Source organism: Genypterus blacodes, unplaced genomic scaffold, assembly GCF_046128005.1.
Source record: "Genypterus blacodes isolate CSIRO-AG114 ecotype Tasmania unplaced genomic scaffold, CSIRO-AGI_Gbla_v1 ptg000226l_1, whole genome shotgun sequence".
In the NCBI taxonomy this organism is placed as follows: domain Eukaryota; kingdom Metazoa; phylum Chordata; class Actinopteri; order Ophidiiformes; family Ophidiidae; genus Genypterus; species Genypterus blacodes.
This window is the reverse complement of record NW_027467024.1, coordinates 195,362-222,500: the sequence shown is the minus strand read 5'-3', so window position 1 is coordinate 222,500 and position 27,139 is coordinate 195,362. Positions and strand designations below refer to the sequence as shown.

The 27,139-nt window shown below is 45.7% G+C and overlaps 4 protein-coding genes across 4 annotated transcripts; 3 read left to right on the top strand and 1 right to left on the bottom strand.

Moving 5' to 3' along the window:
• Positions 1–1,428: 1,428 nt before the first annotated feature.
• Positions 1,429–8,331, top strand: cbx4 (chromobox homolog 4 (Pc class homolog, Drosophila)). The gene is made up of 5 exons (XM_076170656.1): positions 1,429–1,818; positions 1,943–1,986; positions 2,614–2,679; positions 4,588–4,654; positions 5,294–8,331. Exons 1-5 carry the CDS (start codon positions 1,750–1,752, stop codon positions 6,722–6,724), a joined length of 1,677 nt encoding a protein of 558 aa, XP_076026771.1. The 5' UTR covers positions 1,429–1,749; the 3' UTR covers positions 6,725–8,331.
• Positions 8,332–13,189: 4,858 nt separating this feature from the next.
• cbx8a (chromobox homolog 8a (Pc class homolog, Drosophila)) lies at positions 13,190–16,258 on the top strand. Its single transcript, XM_076170658.1, has 5 exons — positions 13,190–13,433; positions 13,537–13,580; positions 14,043–14,108; positions 14,287–14,353; positions 14,737–16,258. Exons 1-5 carry the CDS (start codon positions 13,365–13,367, stop codon positions 15,628–15,630), a joined length of 1,140 nt encoding a protein of 379 aa, XP_076026773.1. The 5' UTR covers positions 13,190–13,364; the 3' UTR covers positions 15,631–16,258.
• Positions 16,259–18,737: 2,479 nt separating this feature from the next.
• Positions 18,738–22,041, top strand: LOC143016358 (meteorin-like protein). Its single transcript, XM_076170649.1, has 4 exons — positions 18,738–18,854; positions 19,024–19,421; positions 20,586–20,645; positions 21,223–22,041. The coding sequence occupies exons 1-4, from the start codon at positions 18,769–18,771 to the stop codon at positions 21,543–21,545; spliced, it is 867 nt and encodes a 288-aa protein (XP_076026764.1). The 5' UTR covers positions 18,738–18,768; the 3' UTR covers positions 21,546–22,041.
• Positions 22,042–24,512: 2,471 nt separating this feature from the next.
• On the bottom strand, positions 24,513–25,915 carry aqp8b (aquaporin 8b). Its single transcript, XM_076170644.1, has 5 exons — positions 25,656–25,915; positions 25,262–25,388; positions 24,902–25,116; positions 24,642–24,776; positions 24,513–24,555 (listed from the first exon to the last, which is right to left on the bottom strand). The coding sequence occupies exons 1-5, from the start codon at positions 25,913–25,915 to the stop codon at positions 24,513–24,515; spliced, it is 780 nt and encodes a 259-aa protein (XP_076026759.1).
• Between the last annotated feature and the right edge of the window lie 1,224 nt (positions 25,916–27,139).

Below are 27,139 nucleotides of genomic sequence, written 5' to 3'. Positions count from 1 at the left end.
AAGGGAGAAACAAACATGAATACGTCTCAAAACGTCTCCTTTGGTCGGGCGTGTTTGCTCTCCACCGACCCTCCGCTCCCGCCCGCCGGCATTTCTGGACTCAAAGTCGAGAAGTAGCGAGCGCATCCAGCGATATGTGGCTCTTTCTGTCCATGCCCTTATATGGCAGGGCAGAGATAGCGCGTGCCTGTGTGTAATAGGCTGGGCGCTGCCGCTCTGCCAGAGGCTCCGCTTTAACCCTTCTGCTGCTGAATTACTCTTTACAGCAAAAAAAAAAAAAGGGGAATCGATCGCAGCTTGTTCGATTATCCTCGTTGTGCACTATATGAGTCACACACACATAGAGAAACACACACGCACACACACACACGCGCGCGAATTTAACGGCGTCTTGGCGCTTTGGAGCGGTTGTTTTACGCACGGAGCGCGTTTTGTGGGGGAGCGTTTCTAATTAAGCTCCTTTAATTTAGAGTAACTTAATGATGTTTACTGCACATCAGACTCGGTGGTGGTGTGTTTATATTGCTGGGATTTGAACCGTCAACCGATCATAATGTAAAAGTAACCGATAATAGTGTAATGTTGATGATTGGGCAGGGAAGGAGACGTTTACGTCCACAGGTAGAGCTGCACACCGACCCTCTGGTGTGTGTGTGTGTGTGTGTGTGTGTGTCACATTCATGACAGTTGAGCCCATGGTCGCAGTGTGTGTGTGTGTGACCTATATTTGCGCTGCTCTGTTACCAAATCGAAGCATATACGCTTTGGTTGTACACATATAGAAGTGCGCTACGTTAGAGGGGAAGAAAACAGAAAAAAGAGCAGCATGATTTCCTCTGTTACTCACTTTGAGCCTCTACATGTGGAAGGTTTGCAGATAAACTGTCAAGGCTCTATGACAAACTCTTTGCATTGCTTTGATATGCGAGTCGCCGACGTTCAGCAGCACGTCTGCTCCAACTGAGTGTGTCCGATGTGTGTGTGTGTGTGTGTGTGTGTGTGTGTGTGTGCGTGTGTGTTTGTGTGTGTGTGCATGTGTGTGTGTGTGTGTGTGTCTGTGTTCTTTTTGCGTCATATCAACGCTATTTTATTTACACATTTCCAACCATGCTTATGTTGGGAAGTTAATTAAGCAAGCACTAAATTTGAATCAGGCTCTTTCTGACGCATCCAGTGGCGGAGGAGGGGTCACGCATCAGACTTAGTATCGAATGGAACAACGAGTCCGCGCGTCCAGGTGCGTGACAGTAACGTGGTGATCGATTTGAATTTTTCCACAGATCCTCTCTCGAAAGTCCCGCTCACACACACGCACACACACACACGCGCGCGCGTTGGGATAAACCCTCAACCTCTGTGCAAGGTCTCCCCCCCCCCCCCTTCCTCCTCCTCCTCCTCCTCCTCCTCCTCCCCGTCCTGACGTCACGCACCGAGCCGATTGCAAAGAGCTGCTCGCATGCAGCCGCACCACTGTGGACATCTCCGCGCTCCGAGTGAAGAGAAGAGCGATACTATCAGGGGGCAGAGTGGAGGAGGCCGAGCGGAACACGGTTCGGGTTCTGGTTCGGTTTCGATCGGGATACGAGACTTGTAGGGGGACTGGACGAGACGGGACGGACGCACCGCGCAGGATCGAGGCACATTAGCCCGCATTTCACCCGCTCACTCCCCCCTCCCCGCCCCCCCTCCACCTCCACCACCACCACCACCACCCCCGGGGGCCGCTGCGATCGGGATCGGGGGGCGAGTATGGAGCTCCCTGCCGCCGGAGAGCACGTCTTTGCGGTGGAGGGCATCGAGAAGAAGCGCATTCGCAAGGTAACGACAACCGTCCGCCACATTTCGGATCTCGGATCTTGTCGCGATCGTATATAGCGTTGGTTTGTTGTGAACCTCACCATATTTTTCTTCATCGTCTTCATCATCATCATCATCATCACAGGGCAAGATCGAGTACCTGGTCAAGTGGAGAGGCTGGTCTCCTAAGTAAGTGTCTATACTATTGTTCTTCATCCCTATGTGGAGATTTGGCAACGTTATGCAACATTGATAACGCGTTATGACTTAAATGCTTTACATTGAGGGCGTGTGTTTACTATGTGCCTGCGTGTGTGTGTGTGTGAGCGCGGTCGGTATGCGTTTCGATGTATCCGCGGATGCCTTCACTAATTTATGCGGGGGGGCGAGGGGGGGGGGGGGGGGGGGGGGCACGGCCATGTAATCCCGTTTTAATTATTTCTGCTCTGCCAGCGAATTTTTACGAGACAGTGGTGCTAAAATGGCCGACTGTAAGTGTGTGTGAGAGGAAGGTTTGGGGTGAGTGTGTGTAAACCAGACACTTTGGGATATTTCGCTCCACTACGGGTTGATTCAGCTGAAGCTTGTTTGGATTTGACTGCTGGTTAGAACACCGATTGCCAACTTCTTCTTCTGCCATAACGTGCATCCTCCTAATGTGTAGGTGCGTTCACTTGCACGTTGATTGCGCGTTAATGGTGGAGAATGTGTGTGTGTGTGTGTCTGTGTGTGTGTGTCAGAGAGGCCTGTGAGAAAATGGTAAGTTTTGTCTGCGTTGACGGTTCCTAACAGCTGTTCCCTCTCTCCTCTCTGCAGATACAACACCTGGGAGCCAGAGGAGAACATCCTGGACCCGCGGCTCCTGGTGGCGTTTCAGCACAGGTGAGAGATGTGGACTTTGGTACAAGGCCCCTGCTGCAGCCTCCAGCTCAGCCAAGACCATATATGGGCATGGGAGGAGGGGCGGGCGCTGGGAACTCTCATCGGTGACACCCCCTCACCAGCCCCCACCATACACACACTCACACACACACACACATGACTGTCTCCCAGGGCAAAGCTGGAAATCTCCATGTGAAAATTCCTAAATCGGGCTAATGGATCGATTGGACACGCACAAGTGTGTATGGATGTGTGATGGGAATTCACACATTCTACCAGCACGTTATGTTGTTTTTGTCTTCAGGGTCACGTAGATCGGACCGGCGCTGCTGGTTTACGTCATACAGGCCAAACTGGACAGCGCTGGGGAGCCTGAATGGTTTCATTTAGGGGCTCAAACGCAGCGGTTTGTTGTGGTTTGCTGTCAGGCGGCCAAGTAGCTGTCCCACGGGATGCCGGTCACACGGTGGCCTCTTACGGTGCCTGTGTGAAACCTGCCAGTGGACCAGTCCTTCATCTCGATTGATTTTGTTGGGAAAACGGCTGCATCACAACCAGTTAAACCCGATTGTGACTCACAGCTACTGCAAATATGACCTTTTAGTTTTCCGTTTACCTCGGAGGGATTAATTGACAATGAGCTGCAAATCTAGGGTCAATATTGGGTCTTAGGTCAATGAATGGCCTGTAAAATAATCACCAGGACATAAATGTTACATGGCGTTAATGAATACAAATGCGGCTGTCAGTGAAGCCCTATGGTGCATCTCAGCTACATTCTGTCGGGGTTTTTGGACCCATGAGGCCCCGCAGAAACACTCTCTCACTCGTGGGACTGGGTAAGACATGATGGCTGGGGAAAGGAATTTGCGTTTCTGAAAAGGCTAATTGACACGCAGTGCTCTCCAGCGTTTCCAGTGGACCGCTCTCATATTCCCCCGCAGCCTGCCTGCTTGCGTGTGTGTCTGGCTCTGTGCTGATGGTCATGGAGCGTTGCCTCTGCGGTGTGTGTGTGTGCATGTGTGTGTGTGTGTGGATTCCACTCTGCTCCCAGAGGATGGGGGAGGGGACTCGACAGGGGGAGGCTGTAATTGCCAAATCTTCTGTGAATAGGGGTCAGCCCATTGGACGATTTTTTGAAATCATAGACATTACAGTGTTAAAATAGACAGTTTAATGTGTCCGCTCACTGCTAGGCCCTCTGATGGTTTGAACATCTGTATTAGAAGGTGAAGAGCAGGCGGGCCTTATGCGTGCCTGGTGAAACCCACATGCAGCCGGCCTTCACCAATCGCCGCTTATGTATGAGCCAATGATGAGTCAAGGCTTCTATCAGGGAACAAGATTTCACCAGCGAGCGGTCTAGATGGTCCAGTTTCACATTTCCTCTCCGCCCATTGGTGTCAAACTCAGTTTTGCAGAGACGAATATTAACTCCTTGAATCTTGAGCGTGTGAGTGGTTTTGCTCACACACTCCCAGCACAAACACACATCCCAGACATCCTCCACAATGTGGTTTTTATGTAATTCCCAACCGTAACTCCTGACTCTAATTAGAGTTTGATTGTAAGTGAAGGCCAAGAAGAGGGAGGGTGTGCAGCAGGAGGGAGGATGTTTGAAAGACGAGCAGAGCTTCTCCCTGCTGTAGCCTTAATTGAATTTCTCCCTGATAATGAGAATATGGAAAAGGCCGATCACCATGGAGAGAGCTATGCAAATAAGGACCATAATGCTTTGCAGTAGGTTACACGTGGGCATTCGTTAGTTTTTCAAATCAAAATTCCACTTTTGACCTTGAATAAGAAGAATAAAATGAAGGGAATACTCTAAAACTACAAACCTGCAATATACATGTTAGCAAAAACAGTGTCTGTAAATAACAATCTAATGATCTTGTGTGTTCACAGAGAGAGACAGGAGCAGCTGATGGGATATCGCAAACGTGGGCCGAAGCCAAAACATCTTTTAGTTCAGGTAATCATCACCAAACCTCCACCTTATTGATGCAAGTTGCACCTAATTATTCTGTGAGAGGGCAGAAGGTCACGGTTCCTGTCAGAGATGCTGTCATCATGGTTGGGACTATGTATAGATTTGTTTGATAAGGTTTACTGCTCAAGAACTCCACTATCATTGCTCCATTTTTTATCAGCATGATCATAATTGTAAAATGCTGCTGTGTGTTTTTTTGTGTAAGGAGATTTATAAATGGTCCCTATACCTCAATGTTTCTTGGACTTTACGAGGCTGCGCTCTGAGCCAAACGTGGTGGTGATACACGTGGAGAGAGACTCAGAGCTGATTGCTATGCAGCGTCGCTCCTTAAGAGCCAAAGCGCTCTGCCTGAGTCACACGTGGCCGGCGATCAGGGATAAAGCGTGACATGTCTGGTGGCACCTCACTGACCTGAGGTCACAGCCAAAGCGTCTTGAGCGTTCCGCTGCAGTGCCCTTGAGATGGACCGTGGGGTCAGCCTAAGGTTCCCAAAGGGGGAGGGGACAGGATGGTGGGTGGGAAGCTGAGCCCTGGTTGGATAGTTTATCTCATTTCTGATATGCTACACTGAATGGAAGTGGTTGAAAATGTCTATATCTATATCTCTTTTTGTTTAAGGTGCCCTCCTTTGCCAGAAGATCGAGTATTCCTACTGGTTTTGAAGAAACATCTCAGGATATTGAAGGAAACCTAAAAACAGATCCGGTCCAGGTCCAGCGCTCCCAGCCTCAGCAGTACCAGCTGAACAGCAAGAAGCACCATCAGTACCAGCCCAGCAGCCAGGACGCCCCTGCTGACCCACAGACCAACGGCAAGAAAAAGTTCATCTACCAGCTGAACAGCAAGAAGCACCATCACTACGAGCCAGATCCCAACATGTATGATGCACAGGCGTCCAGGCTCAAAGAGGTCGTCAAGGTCCAAGAACCGGCCTGTAAACCGGCCAACCCCGGCTGGAACTTACCGCTGGCACTGCAGCAGAAATGGGTTCGTGACAAAGACACCGGATGCTTGAGCAAAGTCAAGGAATTGGCAGTGGAAGTAAGGAAACCAGCAGCCATTAAAGAAGCTGACAGCGAACATGCCCTCAAACCCAATCCTAAAGACGCCACGCTTCCTAGTTCTATTAGCAGCAAAATGAAGATAATCAAAAACAAAAACAAGAACGGACGTATTGTTATTGTAATGAGCAAATATATGGACAGCAACAAGGTGCATGGAGCAAAGGGTAAACACGGGGAATCATCGGGCGAGGAGAAACCACACAACAGCAAACCGTCAGAAAACAATCCAACACACAGAACCAAAATGGTGGAGCAGTTGCTCCCAGAAAACGGTATCCCCAAAGAGATCTGTAATGGCAGCCCGCTCCCTGCAGCCGAGCATCCCAAAAAGAGTTCCCCAAAGGACAGACACTTCTCCAAACCTTCGCCCAGCACTGCAGAGGAATACAACACCGAAGTGGCCCGCGGTCAGGCTGACTTGCCTGATGACCTTCCGTTACAGCTCACCGCCAGCCCGCCCCCATCGTCCTGGACAGTCCACACAAACATCCCCACGCCCACAGCTGTGGACCAGATTCGGATTCCCTCCTTTCCTGCTGAGCGTAAGCGAAAGCTCTCAGAGCCTGTGGCGGACAGTAGTGTCTCCAAAACGTTCCTGACTTCCAGAAGCTTCAGCGTGCCGAGTAGTGCAGTCGCCCCCCCTCAGGACAAACCCATGGACCTTCACTGTAGCCGCCCGTGCCACAGCGGCACCGCCACGTATGACGTTATGGACTCTAGCAGCCAAGATGAACCCATGGATCTAAGCTGCCCCAAGGCCAAGAAGCAGATGCAGCCAGAAACACAACCTGAACCAGAACCTGAACCAGAACCAGAGCCTTCTGTCAACGCTCCAGCTCCTGAGACAGAGGACACACACACACCCACAGAGAAATCTAAGGAACCACCTGCTAAAAAATCTTCACCTTTCATGGGAAATATCATCATCACCGATATTACAACAAACAGTCTCACTGTCACCTTTAAGGAATACGTTTCTTTCTAGAAGCTATTGTCTGTTCAAGTGGGACGATCAGTGAGCGAGCGGACGACTCTGTCAATATGTGCATTTGTAAAAAAATATGTGAATTTTGTATATAGGGAAATTTATAATTTATCATTGAAATTCAATATGTTTCTTATAATGTTTTATACTGTAACTCCTCTGTGATGTTGTAGCCAAGAAAGTGCCCTCGAGGATTTGAGTGAATGCTTTTATGTGGGGATGTATTCCACACACAAAAAAAATCTCTTTGTGATAACTTGGTGGGAGACCTTTTTGCTGTTATTTGATACATTACCAAACTTATAAACTGAGATGTATGAAGGTTTATACATATTTTGTATTAACAATTTCACTTATTTTGGTCCTAATTGAAGGCAAAAAGGAAACGTATGTCTGAGGTGATCAAAGATCAAATGAAAAGCACTTAAATGCATCGGCTTGTGCATAGGCTGATTTGTGTCATGTACCGAGGAGAACCTGGGGTTCTTCAAACTTATCATTTTCGCTCGTTTTCCCCCCAGACAAGCGCCTCCAGGTCGGAGTTGTGTAAACGACTGAGAGTAAACGTGGGTTGCGTAAAGCATGTGTGCTTGACCCCCCCCCCCCCCCCCCGAGGCCGTAGACAGTATAGACATACACAGCCATCCAAACTACCGCCCTGACATGAATGAATCTTTTTCTTCTCCCATGTTGTTGTCTTGTCCTTGCGATGCAGCAGAGGCACCAGTGCTGATGTCATTGTGTCTGTTTCTACAGTACATTGCACTTTTCTTCCTTTGGCAAACATTAAGGATGGAGGGTGACGTGTTTATTTTCAAAGGTCATTGAGGAAACGGTGTCATGTATCAAATGTGACTTTCCCATGAAGATGTGGTATTGATCTTTGACCATAATTACTTACTTACTGTGGACCTCAGATGTTACTGGTGTTACTTTAAGATATCTATACTAGTATTTTTAGGAGTGTCTTAATGTCCCACAGATTAGCAATATTCATCTCATTTTACTATTGAAGCTTATTGTATGATCTGAAGAACATGTGAGTGCTTTATGTGTTAGACCAAGCTACCAGGGTTACTAGTCGTTCACTAGTATGTTGTACAGGTAAACGTGAGTGGGGAGGCTGGCATTTGTATACTGTTACATGCAATCCAATGAGTGCAAGCTGTTTTGATTATGCTGCTGAAAATTCAAATGTTGTTTTGTCTGAGGAAAGCTGTTGGATGTAACCTACATTTGAGTCTAAATTGCCTTTTACGCACACTTAATGCAAAGCCAGTGAGAATGCTATTACAGTGAGCATCTATAATAATGAAAATGAAGAGTGCATATTTATTGACATTTGTTGTTCAAAACAATTCAAATGTTCTCTGCATCAGAAGCTGCAAATGATTTTAGTGAGCAGTTTTTCCTTTATGAAAGAAGTTTTGGAGTCCTGTTTGCTACTTTTTGTCTCTTCTTTTACATTATTTTGTTAATTTCTTCTTGCACTTGGTTGAAAATCAGAATGTTTGTTATTAAGTACAGTATGTTCTGTCAGAAGTGGGTTGCTGTATTGCTGTGGGCACAGCTTATTGGATGGTATGTTTTACAATAAAGAAAGAGAAGTGACCTGTTGTTGACACTTTGTTCTCTCTGCAGGGTCAAACTGGGTGTGTTTGTCCTCTCCTATGATTATTTACTTTATGAACAAGTTGTTTCTCTACCGAGCCGGTATGTTTGAGCTCCCCAATGCATCGCATAATGAAGACGTTGTGAAGCCTTTTTGTTCATGGCGAGAGACAGGAACATTAAACACACTAGGAACACTCATTCAGTTGTGAACCATGAACAGAAAAACAGATCATGTTGCATAATCACAAACAATCCTGCACAAAGGGCCCTCTGTGTTGCATAACAGTACTGGTCACTCTGTTATTAAAACTTTACTCATGCATTATTTTTCTAAGCAGGAATGTAAACATACACATGGAAGAGGGCAAGGTTCCATGTCCTATTTCCACAGAAGGCATCAAAAGGAACGACAAGACATAAGATCTGTGTTATTGTAAGGTGTGTTTAATGACTACAATGTGGAAGAACAGGGTGTGATATACTGCGTCACATGTGTGCATAATGTAACATAACTCAAAAGGAAACTCAGCTAAGCCTCTTGGCTAGGCCCTGCCTCAGCATAACACAGCAAAGAGGCATCATTAAGACAATCACAGAAATGTCAGGACCTACACTCCACACACACACACTCCACACACACACACGGTTTGTGCATCTGTATGGCAGCACCGAAATGAGTTTGAATACTGAGCTTTTATATGGAACTAAAGCATCGGCCCTCACATCTCCAGAGTAATAGCTGAACACTGAACACAGCATGAAACATCTGAGACTCAGAGAGAGGAAGCTCAAGTCTGAAGATGAACACTTGGCTGTTTTGCATAATAGAAAGGCAGGAATGTGTGTGTGAGGTGCGTCAACTTTACGTCTCCCTTGGGACCTCACAAAGAATGCTGAGAGACTGAGAGAGAGAGAGAGAAAGAGAAAGAAAGAAAGAAAGAAAGAAAGAAAGAAAGAAAGAAAGAAAGAAAGAAAGACAGACAGAAAGAATGAAAGACAGACAGACAGAAAGAAAGAAAGAAAGAAAGAAAGAAAGAAAGAAGGTTTCTGTTTCAGTGTAATTTGTGGATAAATCAGCGATAAATCGAGAGCTGTGAGTCCTTGAATGCATCACTTAGCCATGTATTCTCTAATTTCTTAAATAATAATAAATTGATCACTCGACTCTTCTCATTTACGCCGTCATTGTTCGATTAACATTCCAAAGAAAGCGCTCACGCGAATCTTCTGTCGCTCAACGAACAAAGCCACACACACCCACACACACACACACACACACACACACACTGCGTGATATATACACGTTAGGAGAATTATAATGGAATTATTTCCACACACACCCTTAACCCCATAGTCAGGTTAGTGATCGAATCCCATCACCCGCGCTGGAATGAAGCCATAATTGATCAATAATCGCCTCGTATCGGTCTCATATTGGCTCACTGTAAATAATCAACTCCAGACAGCCATTTTCTCTTCCTCTGGCACCTTGTGTGGGAAATGGTTGCTTATAGAATAAAGCGCTCAAAGTAGCCGACGGGATCAAATCGATCTCTTTTCTTTTCTTTTTTTTAAACCAATACTGGCATTTTCAATTGTGTTAGTCAGTGCACGTGATGAGACAAGTGGAGAGGAAACCTGATCACCAATATTGATCTATTAGAGACATTCCTGTGGTTTTAACTGCACACACCGATGACGTGAAAGGACCTAATGTGTGACATCACCTTGTATAGGCCCGAACGCGCGTCTCACGCATCTGAACAGGAGACAGGAGCGTCGCAGAGGCGGAATATTTATAGACCAAGTGTGATGTTTCACATTCCACTTTTATCATCTCTCACACGCACACACACACACACACACACACACACACACACACACCGTGAGCTCTCTTCATGGGCTCGCAGAATCGTGCAAACTCATTGTGCACCATGCAGAAAGCAGGCCTGGTCCTCAGATCAGAACCATATTCATAAATATTCAATAAATAATCTATTGATTCATAGCGCATTTATTTAAGTTGAGGGTCAAACTGAAGATCAGTCTGAACAATGAGCCACATGAACCTTGCAGCTTTTTATGGACAGAGAACTGTTTTAACGCAAATAGATCTAACCTAAATACCCGGAATAGTTATGAGAAACAAGAGCTGTGGTGGGGGCAGCGGTGTATGTGTGTGTGTATATGTGTGTGTGTGTTTGGGCTCACATGGGCGAAGCTCTTCAGCTTCAGAGCTCTTCTGCGGTTTCTGTGCGAGTCACCTGGAGCAGGAAATGTCGCCTGCAAGTAGGACAGAAGAAGAAGACAGTGCAGTGTGTGTGTGTGTGTGTGTGTGTGTGTGGGGGGGGGGGGGTGTGAATGCGCGTGCGTGTGGGCGGGTGTGTGTGTGTGTGTGGTGTGTGACAAGCAAGCAGAAACCAGAGTGTCAGTCATGTTCTCACAATGTTTATTCACGTCCGCTCGGCGCCATTAGTGCTCGCCGCCGCCGCAGCGCCTCTTACGGACGCACCGCGGCGTGAGGCGGTGCGGCGGGCAGCAGAGCCTCGGTGGGACCGAGAGGAAATGTCGGTCTGGAGCCTCCGACTGCATCAAAATGGAGGTCCATATTTCCACGGCAGCCACATCTATTGTCGGCGGCGCGCTTGCCTTTGTCTGCGCCATAAAGCGGGGAAACGATCACACACACACGTACACTTACACACGCACACACGCGCACACACACACGCATACGCACACGCCCGCTGATGTTAGATTCGTTCTTCACACTTTGCTGCTGGAAACATGCTGCTGGAGCTCACACACACACATCTGCGATACACACACGCCCGCACACATCTTATCATCGAATTAAAAGATGCTATAAAATATAACGTGGATATGTTGAAGTGTAACATCTGAAATGGGCGAAGATTTGATCAATCAAATGGAGAGAGATGTAGACAAGCAAATGATCCGGGAGCGATTATACCACGTAGGTGTGTGTGTGTGTGCGCGTGCGGGTCTCTACACCATAATCTTATTATCGTTGGTCAAATAATTCGAATTGAAAAATAACTGCAGTCCTGATTGGCAATATTTCACCTAAAGGCTTTATTATTGTTATTATTATCATTAATATTATTGTTATTAGGTTTGGAGCGTTGTATGTCCATTACATTGCCCTTCTGGGTCCATTCGCCTTCTCTTCATCACAGGTGAAACGATGATGGTCCACCTGACGCTTCTCTCTGCTCTGAGCGTCATTATCTCCATTAGCCTGGAAACCGGAAACGATAAATATAAGACGATAAATGCAAAAAATGACACCTGAGGCCTCAAAACGTTTGACGGTTTAAAACAACAAAGACAGACGTGATTTACTCTATTGCTGTTTAAAAATGTTCAATCAATTGGCGCATTTAATATATGCCCTATATATTATTCTAGAATTTAATTAAATGCCATTGATTCATTCAGGTGAGTAAAACGAAGACTATATACTACTAATAATAGATATGATAAAAAAAAACAATGTGTTGTTATTGATACGAACAATGTTTTATAATTATTAAATTGAATAAAAGAAAAATGAGAAATACATTTAGAAATGTAATAATAATAATAATAATAATAATAATAATAATAATAATAATAATAATAATAATGTCCTCAATGTCCTGTTAAAATTTCTTGAGCTTTATTATGCAATAAAATACAGGCTTCATGTTCACGTTTCCACAATCGAAGATAAATGTTGACACCCCCCACCAAACAAATGCCTCATCAACATTATTTTCTATAGATACTTAAATCGTTCATTTCGGCCTTAATTGGAAAACCCTAACCTTAACCCTAACGCTGCCATCATACAAACATGTTAAGGCATTTATCAGGTTTAACATTTTAAATTATAGATGAAATCAGTATTAAGCGTGTTTGCTATTCCCACAGCAACCCAGAACTTGAACCTCTCACGATTTTCAGCGAAGAAGTGGTTTAAATTTCACAATATTGTTATTATCTATATTATCTATTCTCATTGAACTGTCACTTGCAATTTATTAGATGAATCAAAGATATTTGGACACCTTTGACTTACCATGTGATGAAAATGGAACTAGCCTGTTACACTAAATATACAGCCGCGTTGGAATCACATTCATAAAAGCTGTCGATCCCTAACGAACCCAAAATCACAGAGAGCACGAAGAAGAATTAATTAGTTTCTGTCTCAGCATTTATAAGCATTTTTGTGCGCTGTAAGGTGTTATATGCTTAAAACCTATTCCACCCATAACGCGCAAAAGACCCAAAAATATCTTCACAAGGTCTGTGCGACATATATATGTACACACACACACACACACACACACACACACACACACACACACACACACACACAAATGTTAAAATGAAGGTTAAGGTTATACAATCTTATTTAAACAATCGATCGCAAACCTGCAGGCCTGTCAGTATGCTGAGGCAAATGTTACTCAGCCAGCTGTGCAAATATAACACACACACACACACACACATCATATTTCATATTTCATATCTGCTATCATTTCATGAAAAGGCTTCAATTATTTTAAACTGGAGTCCATGTTATTTTTGCTTTGTGTGTCATATGTAGAGTGTGTGAATGACTGAGCAGTGTAGAAAATAACTGTCTAATCATTTAAATAAGAGCGAAATTAAGGTCTTCCCCCTTTTTGTTTGAAGTCTCCACCGGGTCCCCGGTCCCTCCCGGTGCCCCCCCTGTGAGCGCCTCTGCCCGCACACATTCCTGCACGGGCGGCGCTCTGCTGGGGCTCCTCCCCCTCCGCCTTGCAACGCATGGAGCACGTAGCAACAGCTGAGCCAATGCGCGCGCGACGGCCGATCCGTCCTACCGACTGCGGTGCCTGGCAACAGAAAAAGACGTGATGACGTCGTCTCTAGATGGCGTATCATGGGATGTGCGGAATTAAACAACCCGAAGAGGAAGACACGGGGGACGCCAAAATAATAACATAGACAGAAATAAACGAGGTGTGTGTGAACCATGGAGCTCTCGGCTGTCGGCGAGAGCGTCTTCGCGGCCGAGTCCATCATCAAACGCCGGATCAGACGGGTACTGAGCCGTGTTTGTCCCCTCCGCCTGTTACGCAACCATTTGGTAGCCCCGACAGTGTAATCCGCTAATAATCTGAATCTATTCCGGATCTATTTTGCAGGGTCGCTGGGAATATCTAGTGAAATGGAAGGGATGGTCTCAGAAGTGAGTATATAACAGCCGAGCGGGGTGAAGCACAGCGCTCCCGTCTGGCCGCTCGCACAACTGCACCACAACCGTGTCGCGTGTGTGTTTTTGTGCGTATCATCCGCTTGTTTTGCTATATGTTCGAGTCCTATATAAGGCCTCGTGTCTGTGGGCAGCAGCAGCAGCCGTGGGTTGTAAACGTAATGTGCGGATCAGCCCGCCGGGACGCAGCCTGCAGTTCCGAGTCCGCACTAGCGTTAGCAATGGCCGGGTTCACCATGCGTCACCCGGCTGCTACGTTGGCTGGTAATCTCAGTTTGCACGCAGGTTGATAAAGGTGTTAGTGTGTGAGCGTGTGTGTGTATATGTGTGTGTGTGTGTGTGTGTGTGTGTGTGTGTGTGTGTGTGTGAGTGTGTGTGTGTGTGTGTGTGTTATCAGTCCTCTTGTGATCCCCTTTGCTGTGTGTTGTTGTGACGCAGGTACAGCACCTGGGAGCCGGAGGAGAACATCCTGGATGCGCGTCTGTTCGCAGCTTTCGAGGAGAGGTGAGCTCCTACAGTAAATAAGCCTCAGCCCGGGCAGAGGGAGAGACATACAGCCGTCTGCAAATCACAAGCTTCCCTTCCAAATAAACAAGTTTAAATATGGTGCCATTTTGAGACGAAAACAAGACCTTGAGTGATATTGTGGTGAAAGCTTCCACGCGTTTCCTTCACTGTGTAGGGAGCGTGAAAGGGAGCTGTTTGGCCCGAAGAAGAGGGGACCGAAGCCCGAGACGTTTCTGCTGAAGGTGGGTGACTGACATGACAGCTGGAGCCACACGGAGCTCAGGGTTCAGATGATGAATCAAGACCACGTGACCTGACGACTCCCACAATATGAACTATACTGACAGGAAATATGTGTTCATGTTTATTATAGAGCATTTTAACGAGGAAGTTGATCAATGTTGCAATGTCGTTGTCGTTCTCAATGTCCAGACAGAGTGTTAAAAAATATTTAATTATGATAATATTAATCTATTTCCAATCATATCAGTTCTCCTTTTGATTTAAACGATTGCACTGGTTCATAAATCAAAGCAGGTTTCTTCTGTGTTAAATTTCCAAAGAAGTTTTACGTTTTTTACTTCTGCGACGCTCCCTCGCACATTATTGTCTCCTCTGTCCTCAGGCCAAAGCCAAAGCCAAAGAAAGGACATATGACTTCAGGAGAGAGAGTCTCAGAGGCGTCCAGGTGTCTTATCCGATCCCGGAGCCGGTTTTAACGCCGAGGGCCCGGGAGGGTTTACGCGCCGTCGTCCCCACAATCTTCCCCCCGAGCGCGGTCAACAGAGGAGAGAGTGTCCATGTTCGACCACAAGAAGCAGAGAGGAGACCCAGACCAGATCCGCCGGCCTCCCCGCCTCTCCAGGAGCCCACCCGCGTCCCCAAGAAGCGAGGACGCAAGCCGAAGCTGCATCTTTATTATGATGACGATGACAGCAGCGGCCCAGCTGAGCCTGACGCAAAGAGCAGCAGGCTGCTGGAGGACTCGGTGCCGCACAGTCTGTCCAACATGTCCCGGCGTTTGCATCAGGGAGAGACGTCCGAGCACACCCTGATCCAGCTGACCAGGAGGTTTCAAGAGAAGACCACGATAACGCCAAAACCCGAAGGCGGCGGCCAGAGGCGCCAGGGGAGCGCAGGTCTGCCCTACACGTGCGCCTTTGATCCAGATGTGCGCAGAAAGGACAGGACCAACTGCGAGACTACAGTCTCTAAGACAAAACAGAGACGCGAGTTTCAGGAGTGTTGTGCTTCCCGGGGACCGCCGGATGTCCTCTCCCAACAGCCCATCGGCCCGGGAGCGTCCACTTCCACTTCCACCTCCATGTCCACGTCCACATCCACGTCCACATCCACATCCACATCCACATCCACCTCCACCTCGACGTCCTCGTCCTGGATTCCCTGTTTGACTAAGTTGGACAATGTGACCGTGACAGACATCACGATGAACTTCCTGACAGTCACTATTAAAGAGAGCAGCACAGACAAAGGCTTCTTCGGAGAGCAAAGTATCTGAAATGTCTCACTATATATCCTCTGTAATACTATATTTTTTCTATGTAACTTTCAACTGTGTACATATACGAAATATTTAATACCGTATTGAGAAAATTAAAAACGAGAGATGTACTGCTGTTGTGTTATTTTCAATATTTCTGCCTTCATCTTCATCATCCTAATGTGAAATGGGCTTAATTATTAAGAGTTAATTAGGAATAACTTGTCTGAACCTGAAACTATCTGACGTCGTCACTGGGTTCATAAGAGTTCATATGTTGGAGTCATTCGATGAAATGTTATTTGCAATTATTTGTTTGATGCATTCAGAGTTATTATATTTTTCATTACGTGACATTATTCCGTTACTAACCGGGGAAAAATGAACGAAATAATAAATGTATTGTAAAATGTATTTCTCTTATGGTGCCATAATGAGGCCCTGGATGTCCCTCAACGGTTGATTGGTCACAGGCAGGTTCAACCTTTTGTGATCGAATTAATGAATTGTAGGATTCATTCAGGACACCCCTTTGCTCTGTGTGAGTATATGGGTTCTCAAACAGGGGATCGCGTATTAAAGTATGTCCATAATGATCGCAGATTGAGGAGTTGGCGCAATGTGGAGGCAAAATTCCAAGAAGCAATGAAAATCTACAAATCATTACATTAGTACATTTTAACTCATAGATAATAAGAAATCGATCTAAAATTCGGAACCTATACATGTTATTGATATTCTTTGTCATCATCGTCATCGTCATCAAAAGTGATCACCTACACTTTGCATCACCTTGGTTTGTTCAGGCCTTCATCAAAGATTTAGCCTTCAGTGTCACACTAAGGCTGCTGGTTCCCCTAACAAAGCCTTCATTCATGTCACTTCATGACCCACTGTGACCAGCAAAGTGGCCTTGCAATGGAACTCATTTGTTCTCTGACCATTGAAAATATGGGATGGCTCTGGACAATATAAACTAAATTGTGCACCATCTTAATTTATTACTGTGCTTTGGTAAATAGAATAAAAATAAATCGGAGTAAAGCAAAAATCTCTAAGATATGTGGGGGATATGGGCTATAATCCTATCTGAGGGCCTTGATGACCTCTAAAGCGTGTTGGTGTAAATGGGTTTTCGCTGTCCAAGTTATAAATGAGTAGAGATTTCCTTCATACAGGAGGATTTAGTGACCTGAGTTCTGTTCAGCAAATGATTTCTTCTCCTGCAGCTGAGACAACATCTGGCCAAATTCCTCATATGAGTGTCATTTACTCAACGACAAACCTAAATCCTTTGATTCGATGCTGCCCAAGGGCCTGAAGGCAACACGGGGCTTCACACAGCAGCCACCAAGTGCATTTTGAAGTGAGTAGCTGCAGTGGAGTCTGAGAAAGCAGCTGTACATACATGCCTCCCCAATGTGCTCACATGCCAGCATGGCACAGTGTTCAGCAATAGCTAATGCCATGGTGGCTGCAGCCTTTATTGTAGAGTCGATTTTTAGTTTACTAATAAATGGTAGCTTGCCTTGGGTAGAACTGTTATAAGGCTTTGTCTTTTGAGTATGTTGTTGAGTTGTCAGTTTTTTTTAAATCACTAGTCTCTAATCACAAGTTTGGCGTAGAAAACAGCCTTACAATACAGACAGTGTGTGTATCATTCCCAATATACTGCTTTTACCAGCCTTTGAATTCAAGGTTTGATTCCCACTCCTTTCTATATTTTTTTTGTGTACAATTTAGATTGAGACATGGTGAGCTAGCTAGCAAGAGGTTTAGCTTATGTCACAGAGAGGCACACACACACACACACAGTGGACAAGGTGCGTAAGTGACTGAAGCTGTGTGAGTCAAATGCAGTGATTAATTTTAGCGTGACAGTAAAGAAACATTTACATTTAAAATTCGCTATCTGTTAACATCGCACTGTGTAAGCTAGGGCGGGATCAGCGGTGACTTTGCGCATGCGCGATTCATTAGCAGTCTGGACTCTGGACGGACTCCGCAGAGAGAGACTGCTGCGCGAGGCACTGTAGTCCAAAAGGCTGAACAGCTGTCCTACATTCCGATGTCAACACATGAAAGTGAAGCCACGAAAGCAGTATAATCATTTGTAAACAGGAAAGGAACACTACAACTAGGACAAAAGGAAGCAGGTCTAGCAGCAGCGATTTCGCAGCTAGTCCTCTTATTTTACAACTCGTGTATTAAAAATATCAAAATAATATAAAAAAATATATATAATAATATATTTTAAAAAATTATAAATACTAGCGATAATAACGCGTTAACTTGCCCAGTCCTTGTTCAAACAGAATCAAACCACCAGTTCGGAGCAGAGTATGCCAGTGTTTGCTCGGCTACAATATAAATCCATGTTGAGTTGCAGCACGTTTCCGTTTCATGGCAAAATAAAGTCTCAAACCTACATTTTGACTTCAAGGTGAGAGGCTGTATTGTGCTGTGCATCATCCTGCCACTAGATGGTGCTCAAAAACAGAGGTCATAGAGGTACTGAGGCATGTTGTAAAACATTTAAAGATGTTGTCTCGCATTTTGCCAAAATAATTTTTTCGAAATGTTCACCTTCCGAATGTAGGAATGACTTGACATTTTTTGGGCTTTCGGGTGATTTTTCTCGACTTTTTTTTGTTGCTCTCCTTCATTGCAATTACTGGAAATTAAAATGTCTTAAAAGAACTAATAGGCCAGTAAAGAGCTTGACTGGTAAATCGTCCGCCTGCCTCTTAGAAGTGGCGATAAATTACAGTTTCATTGTCCAGAAAGGCGCAGTGATGTTAACAGATGGATGGAGGCTTTCAAACGGATCGTCCCATTAGAGAGCGAAAAGACAAAGACCCGCAGAGACCAGCAGAGTCCCCCAGAAGTGGATTGGTGCTAATTAGGAAAATTAGAGTTTGGGGACCAATAAGAGGAGAGAGAGAGAGAGAGAGAGAGAGAGAGAGAGAGAGAGAGAGAGAGAGAGAGAGAGAGAGAGAGATGAGTGTTCTCTGAGAGTCACCCCCCCCCCCCCCCCCCCCTTAAACTCAGTGTGCCATCGTCGTCGTGGTGAAGCAGGACGCTCCATTCTCTGTGGCTCACACACTTGTTTAGTCATGTGCTTTAGTTGTGTGTTTGCATCTGTTAGTGGTTGAGATGTTGCCAAATGTGATCGCCACGCTGTTGATCCTTCTTCTACATTTGCGGCCATGTGCAGCTGATCTTTGCAACTGGAGCGGGAGGTAAAGCGCGTCTGTCTGCCTGTAGTGCAATTTTAAACTTATTATGAAATGTAAATATCACTCCTGTTTGTTTGAGTTCAGTTTCGTGTTTAGAATAAGATAAGTATCTATTTTATAATGCCAATTAATGGTTGATTTCTCCCTCCCTCCCATTTGCCGCCGGTTCCAGCGGGTTGGCCGCCGGTGTGGACCCCCGGACTGTGCTGCAGGTGCGGCTGCGCTGCACAGAGGGCTCGGTGCGGTGGGTTTACCCGGGCCAGGCTCTCCGGGTTGTCCTAGAGCCCTACCTGTCTTACGCGCAGAGCACCACCGCCTGCATCAAACCGTCCCGCTCGTTCCGCGGGGCCAGCGTGTACATCGAGCGGGCCGGGGAGCTGCGGCTGCTGGTGGCGGGCGGCGGCGGGCGGCCGGAGGAGGTGTTCTGTTTCCGGGCAGATGGGCCGCAGCGACCCGCTCTGTACCTCCAGGCCAGCCCACGCAGTGACACGAACCGACGCACGGTGGGGTTCAGATATGAGGTGGTGAGGAACAGGACGGCAGCTGCACCCACGGGACACAACATGCAGAGTGAGTGGCCTGTTTCTACGCAACCACAAACAGATACAGTAAAAACGTTTACATGCAGTTTCATCTGTGACCGCAGTGACATGAGGATCCTGACTCGTGACTCTGACTGGGGATCAGTCTTTGGGTTCAAATCTTTATATCCAACTTACTAAAATGCATCATTGAAACGCATCTATGATGTGTGTAGATTTGCTTTCATAAACAACCACAACCTGTTTATGAATCAAAGTTTAGGACTGTGACTTCTTCGTCTTGGATTTGTCAAACTTGACTTATTTAAGACTTGATATAACTTAAGTGGAACAACTTGTGATTTGAACCACAATGATCCCACATCTGGGGTTCATCATATTACAATTTCAGTGTTGCAGAAATGTAGATAACAGATTAAACATGAGAGTTTGCACCTTTAGTTTAACTGACCCAGTCCACTGCTAAGTACTCTGTTATTTAATTACAGAGTAACTCCAGCCGTGCAGCTGCAGGCTGTAGCCTCATGTTTAGCTCGTCTGTCTGCTTTCCATCAAGGACAATGCAGGGAGGACAGAGCAGACCTCAAGCTGGCTGAAGGGCACCAGGCCAGAGGCGCTTGAATTGAGACGGCAAATACTTTGCAGATTCCACAGATGCCATATCATTGTGCATGTCTGTTTATTAGCATTTATCTGTGTGTGCGGCCGTCTCAGTGCGGTGATGTCATTCTCGGTCAATAGCCAGCTGCAGGGTTTGTTGGTTCTCTCTATCGCCAGACTGGCAGAGTGGTTGACTTCATTGGCATGGGGTCATTGAATTAGTCAGATACAATAGAAGTCAAACACGGGGTCAAAAGCAGTCAAGGTTCTTGATCTGGAGACGACGGTGGAGCACAAACATGCAGCATTCCTTCTTCTGACCCTTGCTTTGTTTCACTCTGTGATCTGAGGTGATGAATGGAGATGGAATGTGAGAGTCAGAGTTTAGGTCTGATGTCGTAAGGTGCAGAAGTGACGGCATCAATGTGTATTTAAAAAAAAAATGTGTATCAAAAGTCTTCTTGATAGGCAGAGAAACCAAATATATTAGCTGAAAAATCAACGCTCTCATGTCGGATCGCAAATATTTCCACAGTTTTCTCCTGGTTGTGAATAAAGTAACCATGACGATCTTTACTTTGCCCTCCCTCAGCTTCATGCCGGCCGTGCAACGACACAGAGCTCCTCATGGCCGTCTGCAACAGTGATTTTGGTGGGTATGCATGAACTGTAACTCTATAAAATCCCTTTAAGCCTCATTAGAATCCTACTTAGACTAATATGTCCCAACTGTGTTATTGCGAAATAATGTGAAGTGAGGTCACCCCTGTCTGAACATGCGCCACGAGGCACCTTAATACACCTTAATACACCTTAACACACCCGACTTATCCACCGCCACGCCGGGCTTGTGTTGAAAGGAGGTTTATGTGCACCGACAAACCTTACAAGGATAAATTGAGCTGAAAAGAAATGTGTGTATGGTCTAATGCATCCTTAGAAATGGGATTGGGAGGACTTCTTTGGAATGGGAGGGGCATCTGCACCAGAGCAGAAGCAATCGGCCCATTGAACAGGGGCGCCATTGACAGATTGCTGCCCCTTAATCTCATAAATGCCATTTTTAAGGTTGAAGTTAAAGCAAATTCAATGAGCGGTTAAGGAAGCATGCACTCCAGAAAGGGAATGATCACATGTACATATGTAGGAAACCAAATGAAGAGTTTTATGGAGCTCCAATGAATTTACAAAACTGAACTAACAGAGATTCTGTCTTCTGACCTTTGCAGTGGTCCGTGGCTTTATTAAGAACGTTTCCCACAACCTCCAGCAGCAGACGTCAGTGGTGGCGGTGGAGTTAAAGAGGCTCTACTGGCAGCGCGGCGGTGTGTTTCAGCGAAGAGGATCTGAGTCCGGCTTAGCCTGGCACGGACGCATCCGCACCCTCTTACAGTGCGGCGTGAAGGCCGGAGAGGGGGAGTTTCTCATCACAGGGTCGGAACACTTTGGGGAGGCTTGGTTAGGGTGTGCCCCGCGTTACAAACACTTCCTGTCTGTGTTTCAAGCGGCCCGGGCAGCACACCAGAATTCCTGCGACTTCCCTTTAGACTGAGGAAGTGTATTGTAAAGTGTTGAGCCTGACTGAACCCTACTGACTCACCGGCAGGGACGAAGCTTTGGGAAACATCTGCACAAAGTAGTTTCAGAGGAGCAGAACAGCAGCAAACAGCAGGACCTCCTGCTCCGCTGCCTCGACAGGGGGGGAAGAGGCTCGCAGAGGGCCGGCCTTTGTTCCTCTCCCGTCTCCGCCCGCGGTCCTGGGAGGCTGAAAAGGGGGTCGTGTTGTTGCTCTCCCTCTTTGTTGCTTCTCCCCGCACCAGCCTGTGTTCACTTGGCCGGCTCTCGTGTGACAATGACCCTCTGAACTGAGGTGGCAGGGAATCAAGTGGCTACATTTAAACGCGTGTAATCACTGAACACCTTTCAGCCGTTTTGACCTTCAGCACCGGCTCGTGCGTGTGTGATTTTATGAGTCTGTCGTTCTTTTTCTTGCAGTTTTTGCTGATTGGTTCTGTATCATAAGGGTGCACATGGTATGCTGATGTTTGTGAGCGTCTCTGGTTATTTATGTATAAAGCAAAAAGGTCTTTGATTCAGATTCATGCAAACCAGGGTTACAGTTGCATTGTATATACAAGAGAAAATATTTTATTGGGTTATATTCAGTTGTAAGAAGTTGATATGTAATACACTACACGTGATAACATTAAAACTAAATCAGTGTATTTTTGTCTTTCATTTGGTTTTCATGGTGCCAACAATTCTGTTCACATTCTTCATCTGGGGTTTCCAGTAAATCCATCATCCCTTCATTTAAGGTTGCCATAGAAACATAATAAATACTGCACAAGATGAGCAGACATCCTCAGAGAATCCCTGTGACTGATGGATGAGGTGTTCAGCTGGATAAAAATGTGAATTTCCTGAGCTCCTCCAGCGTTTGACTGCAGCAGCTCTGTGGCTCGGCAAAGTCTTAATGAAGGCCACGCCCCTTTTCCCATCCTGCACTGCTCATCATCTCAGCTCTATGAGGCGAATAAGAAGAAGCGCCAAGGGTCCTACAAGCTCACGTTGGCCCTTTTTCTCTCCCCGCCTCACATTTCCACCTTCTAATCAGTTTCTTATGATAATGGGGGAACAGTGGCGCCAAAGCAACGAGCAGACTGAATCAGACTCAACCAGGCTTTTCTTTTCAGTTGTGTGGCCCCTGCGTCACAGCCTGAGAAGACGAATGAACAGATGTGGGGCCCTCAGAAACCCGGGGACCCTCCCCTCGGCCCAGCTGAGTGGGGGTCAATATATTGACTTTTAAAGCAACGGCTTTCTTCGCCTATTCCACACTTCTCCTCCACTGAGCACGACTCACAAATTGGTGTGTTGAACTTTTTATGAGGACTAAATAGCTGCCAATGAAAGTCTAAATGACTGTGTGGTGAATGGGGCCCCCACAATGGCCCCCGCGGTGACAAGGCCTCTGGCAGACATAATGACCATTGTAATGGCTGCTGTCATCCAGAAAGCATCAGGGCTGGTGAGTCAGAGGAGTTAGAGGAGGGCTGACGCTCCTCCCATCATCAATCATCTCTTCCTCTCTCTCCTCTGGTGTAGTTCTGATCCTCCTGTCATCTATCATATTTCATTCTGTGCTCTCTCTCTCTCTGTAAGCCCTTGTTCTGGTTTAATCTTGCTTAAAACTCCTGGTTTTTGACATCCAGCATATCAGTTTAAGCTGCTCACACACCAAACACACACTTGAGGACCTTTTTTACCCAGATGGACCCGCTCATGTGAACATTTCAGACCATTTTCAGTGATTTAAGAGAAAATGTATCACTAGATACGTCATTTTCAGGGTTAAGGACGGAATAAAAAACCAAATTCTGATTAATGTTGTCAAAAATAAAGCTCACCAGAAACGTTCTGGTCAAGCCAAAGCTCAGTTTAAAGCCACTTCTTATTGTTCCGTCGGGGGGCCACCATGTCAAATTTCCAAGCCGAGATGCAGCCTCTCTGCAGGCTTCTGAGCCCAAACAATCCTCCTCTCTGGGAATTCCAGCAGGCTCTCATGGGGTTGGAGCACAGGAGGGCCCGGGCCAGAGCTGCTGGATGGAGGGCCGGCAGGAGTCCTCTCAGACTGGGGGGTAATTGGTTTATCCCACCGCCTGGCCCGCTTTCCCATGTGGGCCACTGCTGTGGGGAGGCCCAGGGGTACAATATGGAAACAGCATGATCCCCTCAGTGCTGCACAGGCATTCAGCACCTCAGCTATAGAGACCAGGGGAAGGGACAGGGAACACAAAGCTGAGGCAGAGATGTGAAAAGGTTTTGCCATTTGGACTCTTTTTAATAGTTGCCAAAATGTGCGGCTGGAAATCTGTGAGATAATTGAGTTTTAGCTCAAGTTTCTTTTTTTTTCCCCTTTTTCAAATCCCCTGCTTGATTCAGAGGGTAATGAGTGTCAGAGGTCAAAGTTCAGCACATTGCCTCTCACATGACGCACCTGGTAGAAGTTAGCTTTTGTTTATTAATGTGTTTTAAGCTTGAAATTGAATCACAGATGTGCATGTTGCAGCCGGACTTTATTCCTATTTAAAGTGGAAACAGTGTGAATTTAATATTACCACATAACAGAACTAAACGCTATAAGTGGAACCACAAATGTATCGTCTCATTACCAAAACGTCTGACACAATATGCAAATACATAAATCAAATATCTAGGTCCGGCTTAAGTACAAAGAATTAGTTTTCTATTTAACCTCAAGTTGAGTAAAGACGGTTTAATCATCATCTGCAGCTCTGTTTAACTTTAACTTCACCTATTGTGTCCTATGATACTAAATCAACATCTGAGCTCAGCAACTAGGGGCTAATTTATTCATAAGATTAAAGTTTTTTCCATGTAACAAGTGATTCATTATCTTATATTTGTAGCAAAGGTCAGAGAAGCGGTTGCACTGTTAGGGTTAAAAAAAGGGAAAGAAGGTAAAAAAACGTCCTGTTTTCCTTCTGATGTGGTTTTATTTCAGGATGAGTCGAATCTTTCTGTCTCCGAGGAGGAGTCTGGAAAACAGGACGCGGGGTTAAATTTCCTCTGTCAGATATGCCGATTACAAACACACAGCCAAAACACACAACGCTACACGTACCGAAGCAGGACAGCTGCCAGCAGGCCCCCTGTGATGGGTCCCACCCAGTAGACCCAGTGGTACAGCCAGTAGTTGCTTATTACGGCCGGACCAAAGGCTCTGGCTGGATTCATACATCCACCAGATACATCACCGCTGAGAGAAACAAACACTTTGAATGCATTTCAATGACATTTTCCCCCATCTTTTAACATCAGATGAGCAAATTATTAGGGTAGGAAAAAGACAAATCCTATCTCTGGTCTGATTCCGTTACTCACCCGGCTAAGATGAGGATGAGGACGGTGCAGCCGGCCATGAAGGGCACTAGAGGGCTTTTGGTCTTGCCGTTAAAGGCGCCCAGCAGCACCACCATGGTGACCAGGCACGTCATGATGATCTCTCCAAACAGAGCTTTTCCTATTTGCCCGTCCGACCGCAGCACGTCAAACGCTCCCCCGTGAGCCTTGGCGAACTTCTCTGACGAGGTCACTGCCTGTAGGTGTCAGTCAGCCATTATTCAGTTGTGAGGAGGTTTCTTGAACGTACACATAAGGTGGGTTTTGATTACTACCATAGCAGGGTGAGAAAGAGAGGATTCTATTATTTGTTTTGGTTTATTTGGGGATTTTTTTGTTTACCTTTGCCAAAGCTGCTCCGATCACCCCTCCAACCAACTGACTGGCAAGATATGGAGCCACCATGTTCATCTCCATGGCCCCACACAGGTAGATGGCCAAGGTGAATGGGGGGTTAAAATGGGAACCACTGGGCAGAGAGAGTGAGAGAGTGAGAGAGAAAGATTGAGAGAGAGTTTTTGCATTTTCCTCCTCATCAGTCAGGATCTTTATCATAATGGGAATTTCTGCCTATAAGCCTTTTATAATAACTAAACATTTTGACATTATAAATCCCTTCCAGAAAAATTAAAAACATGACAGAACATTCTTATAATCAGGACAGCTCATTGTGGCAGACAAATGTGTGTTAAATTAGCATATATCAGATATAAACAATCAAGCAGGTTGTCCTGACCTGATCTCAGCCATGCACGCCACCAGGACGGCCACAGCCAGACCGTGAACCACAGCAGGCTGGAGCCTCCCCGTAGACTCCAGGTTCTCTACAACTGAGACGCAACCGATGAACACGAAGAACATAGTTCCCACCAGCTCACCCACACACGGTTGGAACAACCTCTCAAATTTGTTGGGTGGTCTGACGGGAGCCTGCTTGGACTCTGGAGACATTAGAGAAGTTCCAAGTTCTCCCATCTCCAGCTTCTCCTCAGCCATGGCGCTGCAGCTTCAGTGAGGTCCGGCTGTGAGAGCAGAAGACAGAACACTGACGATGTGGTGCATATCTAAATATCTCCATGCGTGTGTGAACAGTGACTGAACTGTAATAATTTACTGAAGTTAGGTCGACCTGTTTTCAAACGCAGCTTCTCCTTACAGATTGAGAGGAGTGCAAAAGGCAAAGTTTATGATGGAGTTAATATGTGGTAAGTGTTGCAACATGACTGATTTCCCTTAGTTAGACATTTTCTGTGCATTCTATTTCAGATACCGTGGACCAAGAGAAGAAGTAAGACAAGACACGGGTGAAACCAACTTACAATAAAATTACAGAGATGAATTATTACAGCCAGTGGTTCCACATAACACACACAAGATCAAAACAACATGTTCCAAAGTGCTGGTTTATACTGCAGAGTGTCAAAACCTAAATGGAGCTGCTGAGAATGCACATTTGTGTATGTGTGTGTCACAATGTGCAAGCCAAGTGAAGACTTTGGACACGGTGTCAGAAAGTTCCTGTTATGTGTCTCACACTTAACGCAGACTGACAAATGAAAGCAACTCTAAAGATATAAAGACATCAAACTTCTGAGATGCTAAGGGGGCGATGATTGTTTCTGTGCATATTTCCATTATCTATACATAATAGAATGGACAGCTTTGTACTTCAGTTGATTATGAAATGACACGTTTCATCTATAGTATCCCTTTAATATCACAATAATATTTTGTAGAATATTCATTTGTATTTCTTATGTAACTGAAAGTCGCTGCAATGTAACAATTGCAGTGTGATGATAACACACTGAGCTGAGACACACACACACACACGACATCAAGAATATGCAGCACTGAACATATTTTTCAAATTTTCAGTTAAGTTTTTCTCACGGCAACTGCAAACATAAGCTCCCGAAAAAGAAAAGAAAAGACTTTGAATCAGTAAATAAAAGAAAGGATGTGATATATATGTTATGACAATTTTCAACCACAAGATGGCAGCAGAGTGCCGTGAGAAACAGGGCAGTGTCTTCAAGGCGGCCTTTGTAGCAACTCAATCAGCTGTTCACTTTGATTGATGGCTATGAGCACTGGTTTTTCAGCTTAGTCAGTATTTCATTCACGATATGGTCAAGTTCGCTTGCATTGCCCACTTTGATATCACTGCACAATGTTCAAACGGGAAGAAACGTCAGGGTAATGAGAGAAAGAAACAAA

Bases quoted from the DNA above. Each gene is read 5' to 3' on its own strand.
- cbx4 (XM_076170656.1), top strand. From the start codon at position 1,750: ATGGAGCTCCCTGCCGCCGGAGAGCACGTCTTTGCGGTGGAGGGCATC. The intron at 1,819-1,942 runs GTAACGACAACC...TCATCATCACAG, and splicing joins AGAAGAAGCGCATTCGCAAG to GGCAAGATCGAGTACCTGGT. The intron at 4,655-5,293 runs GTAATCATCACC...TTTTTGTTTAAG, and splicing joins CAAAACATCTTTTAGTTCAG to GTGCCCTCCTTTGCCAGAAG.
- LOC143016358 (XM_076170649.1), top strand. From the start codon at position 18,769: ATGTTGCCAAATGTGATCGCCACGCTGTTGATCCTTCTTCTACATTTG. The intron at 19,422-20,585 runs GTGAGTGGCCTG...GCCCTCCCTCAG, and splicing joins CACGGGACACAACATGCAGA to CTTCATGCCGGCCGTGCAAC. The intron at 20,646-21,222 runs GTGGGTATGCAT...TGACCTTTGCAG, and splicing joins CGTCTGCAACAGTGATTTTG to TGGTCCGTGGCTTTATTAAG.
- cbx8a (XM_076170658.1), top strand. From the start codon at position 13,365: ATGGAGCTCTCGGCTGTCGGCGAGAGCGTCTTCGCGGCCGAGTCCATC. The intron at 13,434-13,536 runs GTACTGAGCCGT...TCTATTTTGCAG, and splicing joins TCAAACGCCGGATCAGACGG to GGTCGCTGGGAATATCTAGT. The intron at 14,354-14,736 runs GTGGGTGACTGA...CTCTGTCCTCAG, and splicing joins CCGAGACGTTTCTGCTGAAG to GCCAAAGCCAAAGCCAAAGA.
- aqp8b (XM_076170644.1), bottom strand. From the start codon at position 25,915: ATGGCTGAGGAGAAGCTGGAGATGGGAGAACTTGGAACTTCTCTAATG. The intron at 25,117-25,261 runs GTAAACAAAAAA...TGACACCTACAG, and splicing joins TCGGAGCAGCTTTGGCAAAG to GCAGTGACCTCGTCAGAGAA. The intron at 24,777-24,901 runs GTGAGTAACGGA...TGTTTCTCTCAG, and splicing joins CTCATCCTCATCTTAGCCGG to CGGTGATGTATCTGGTGGAT.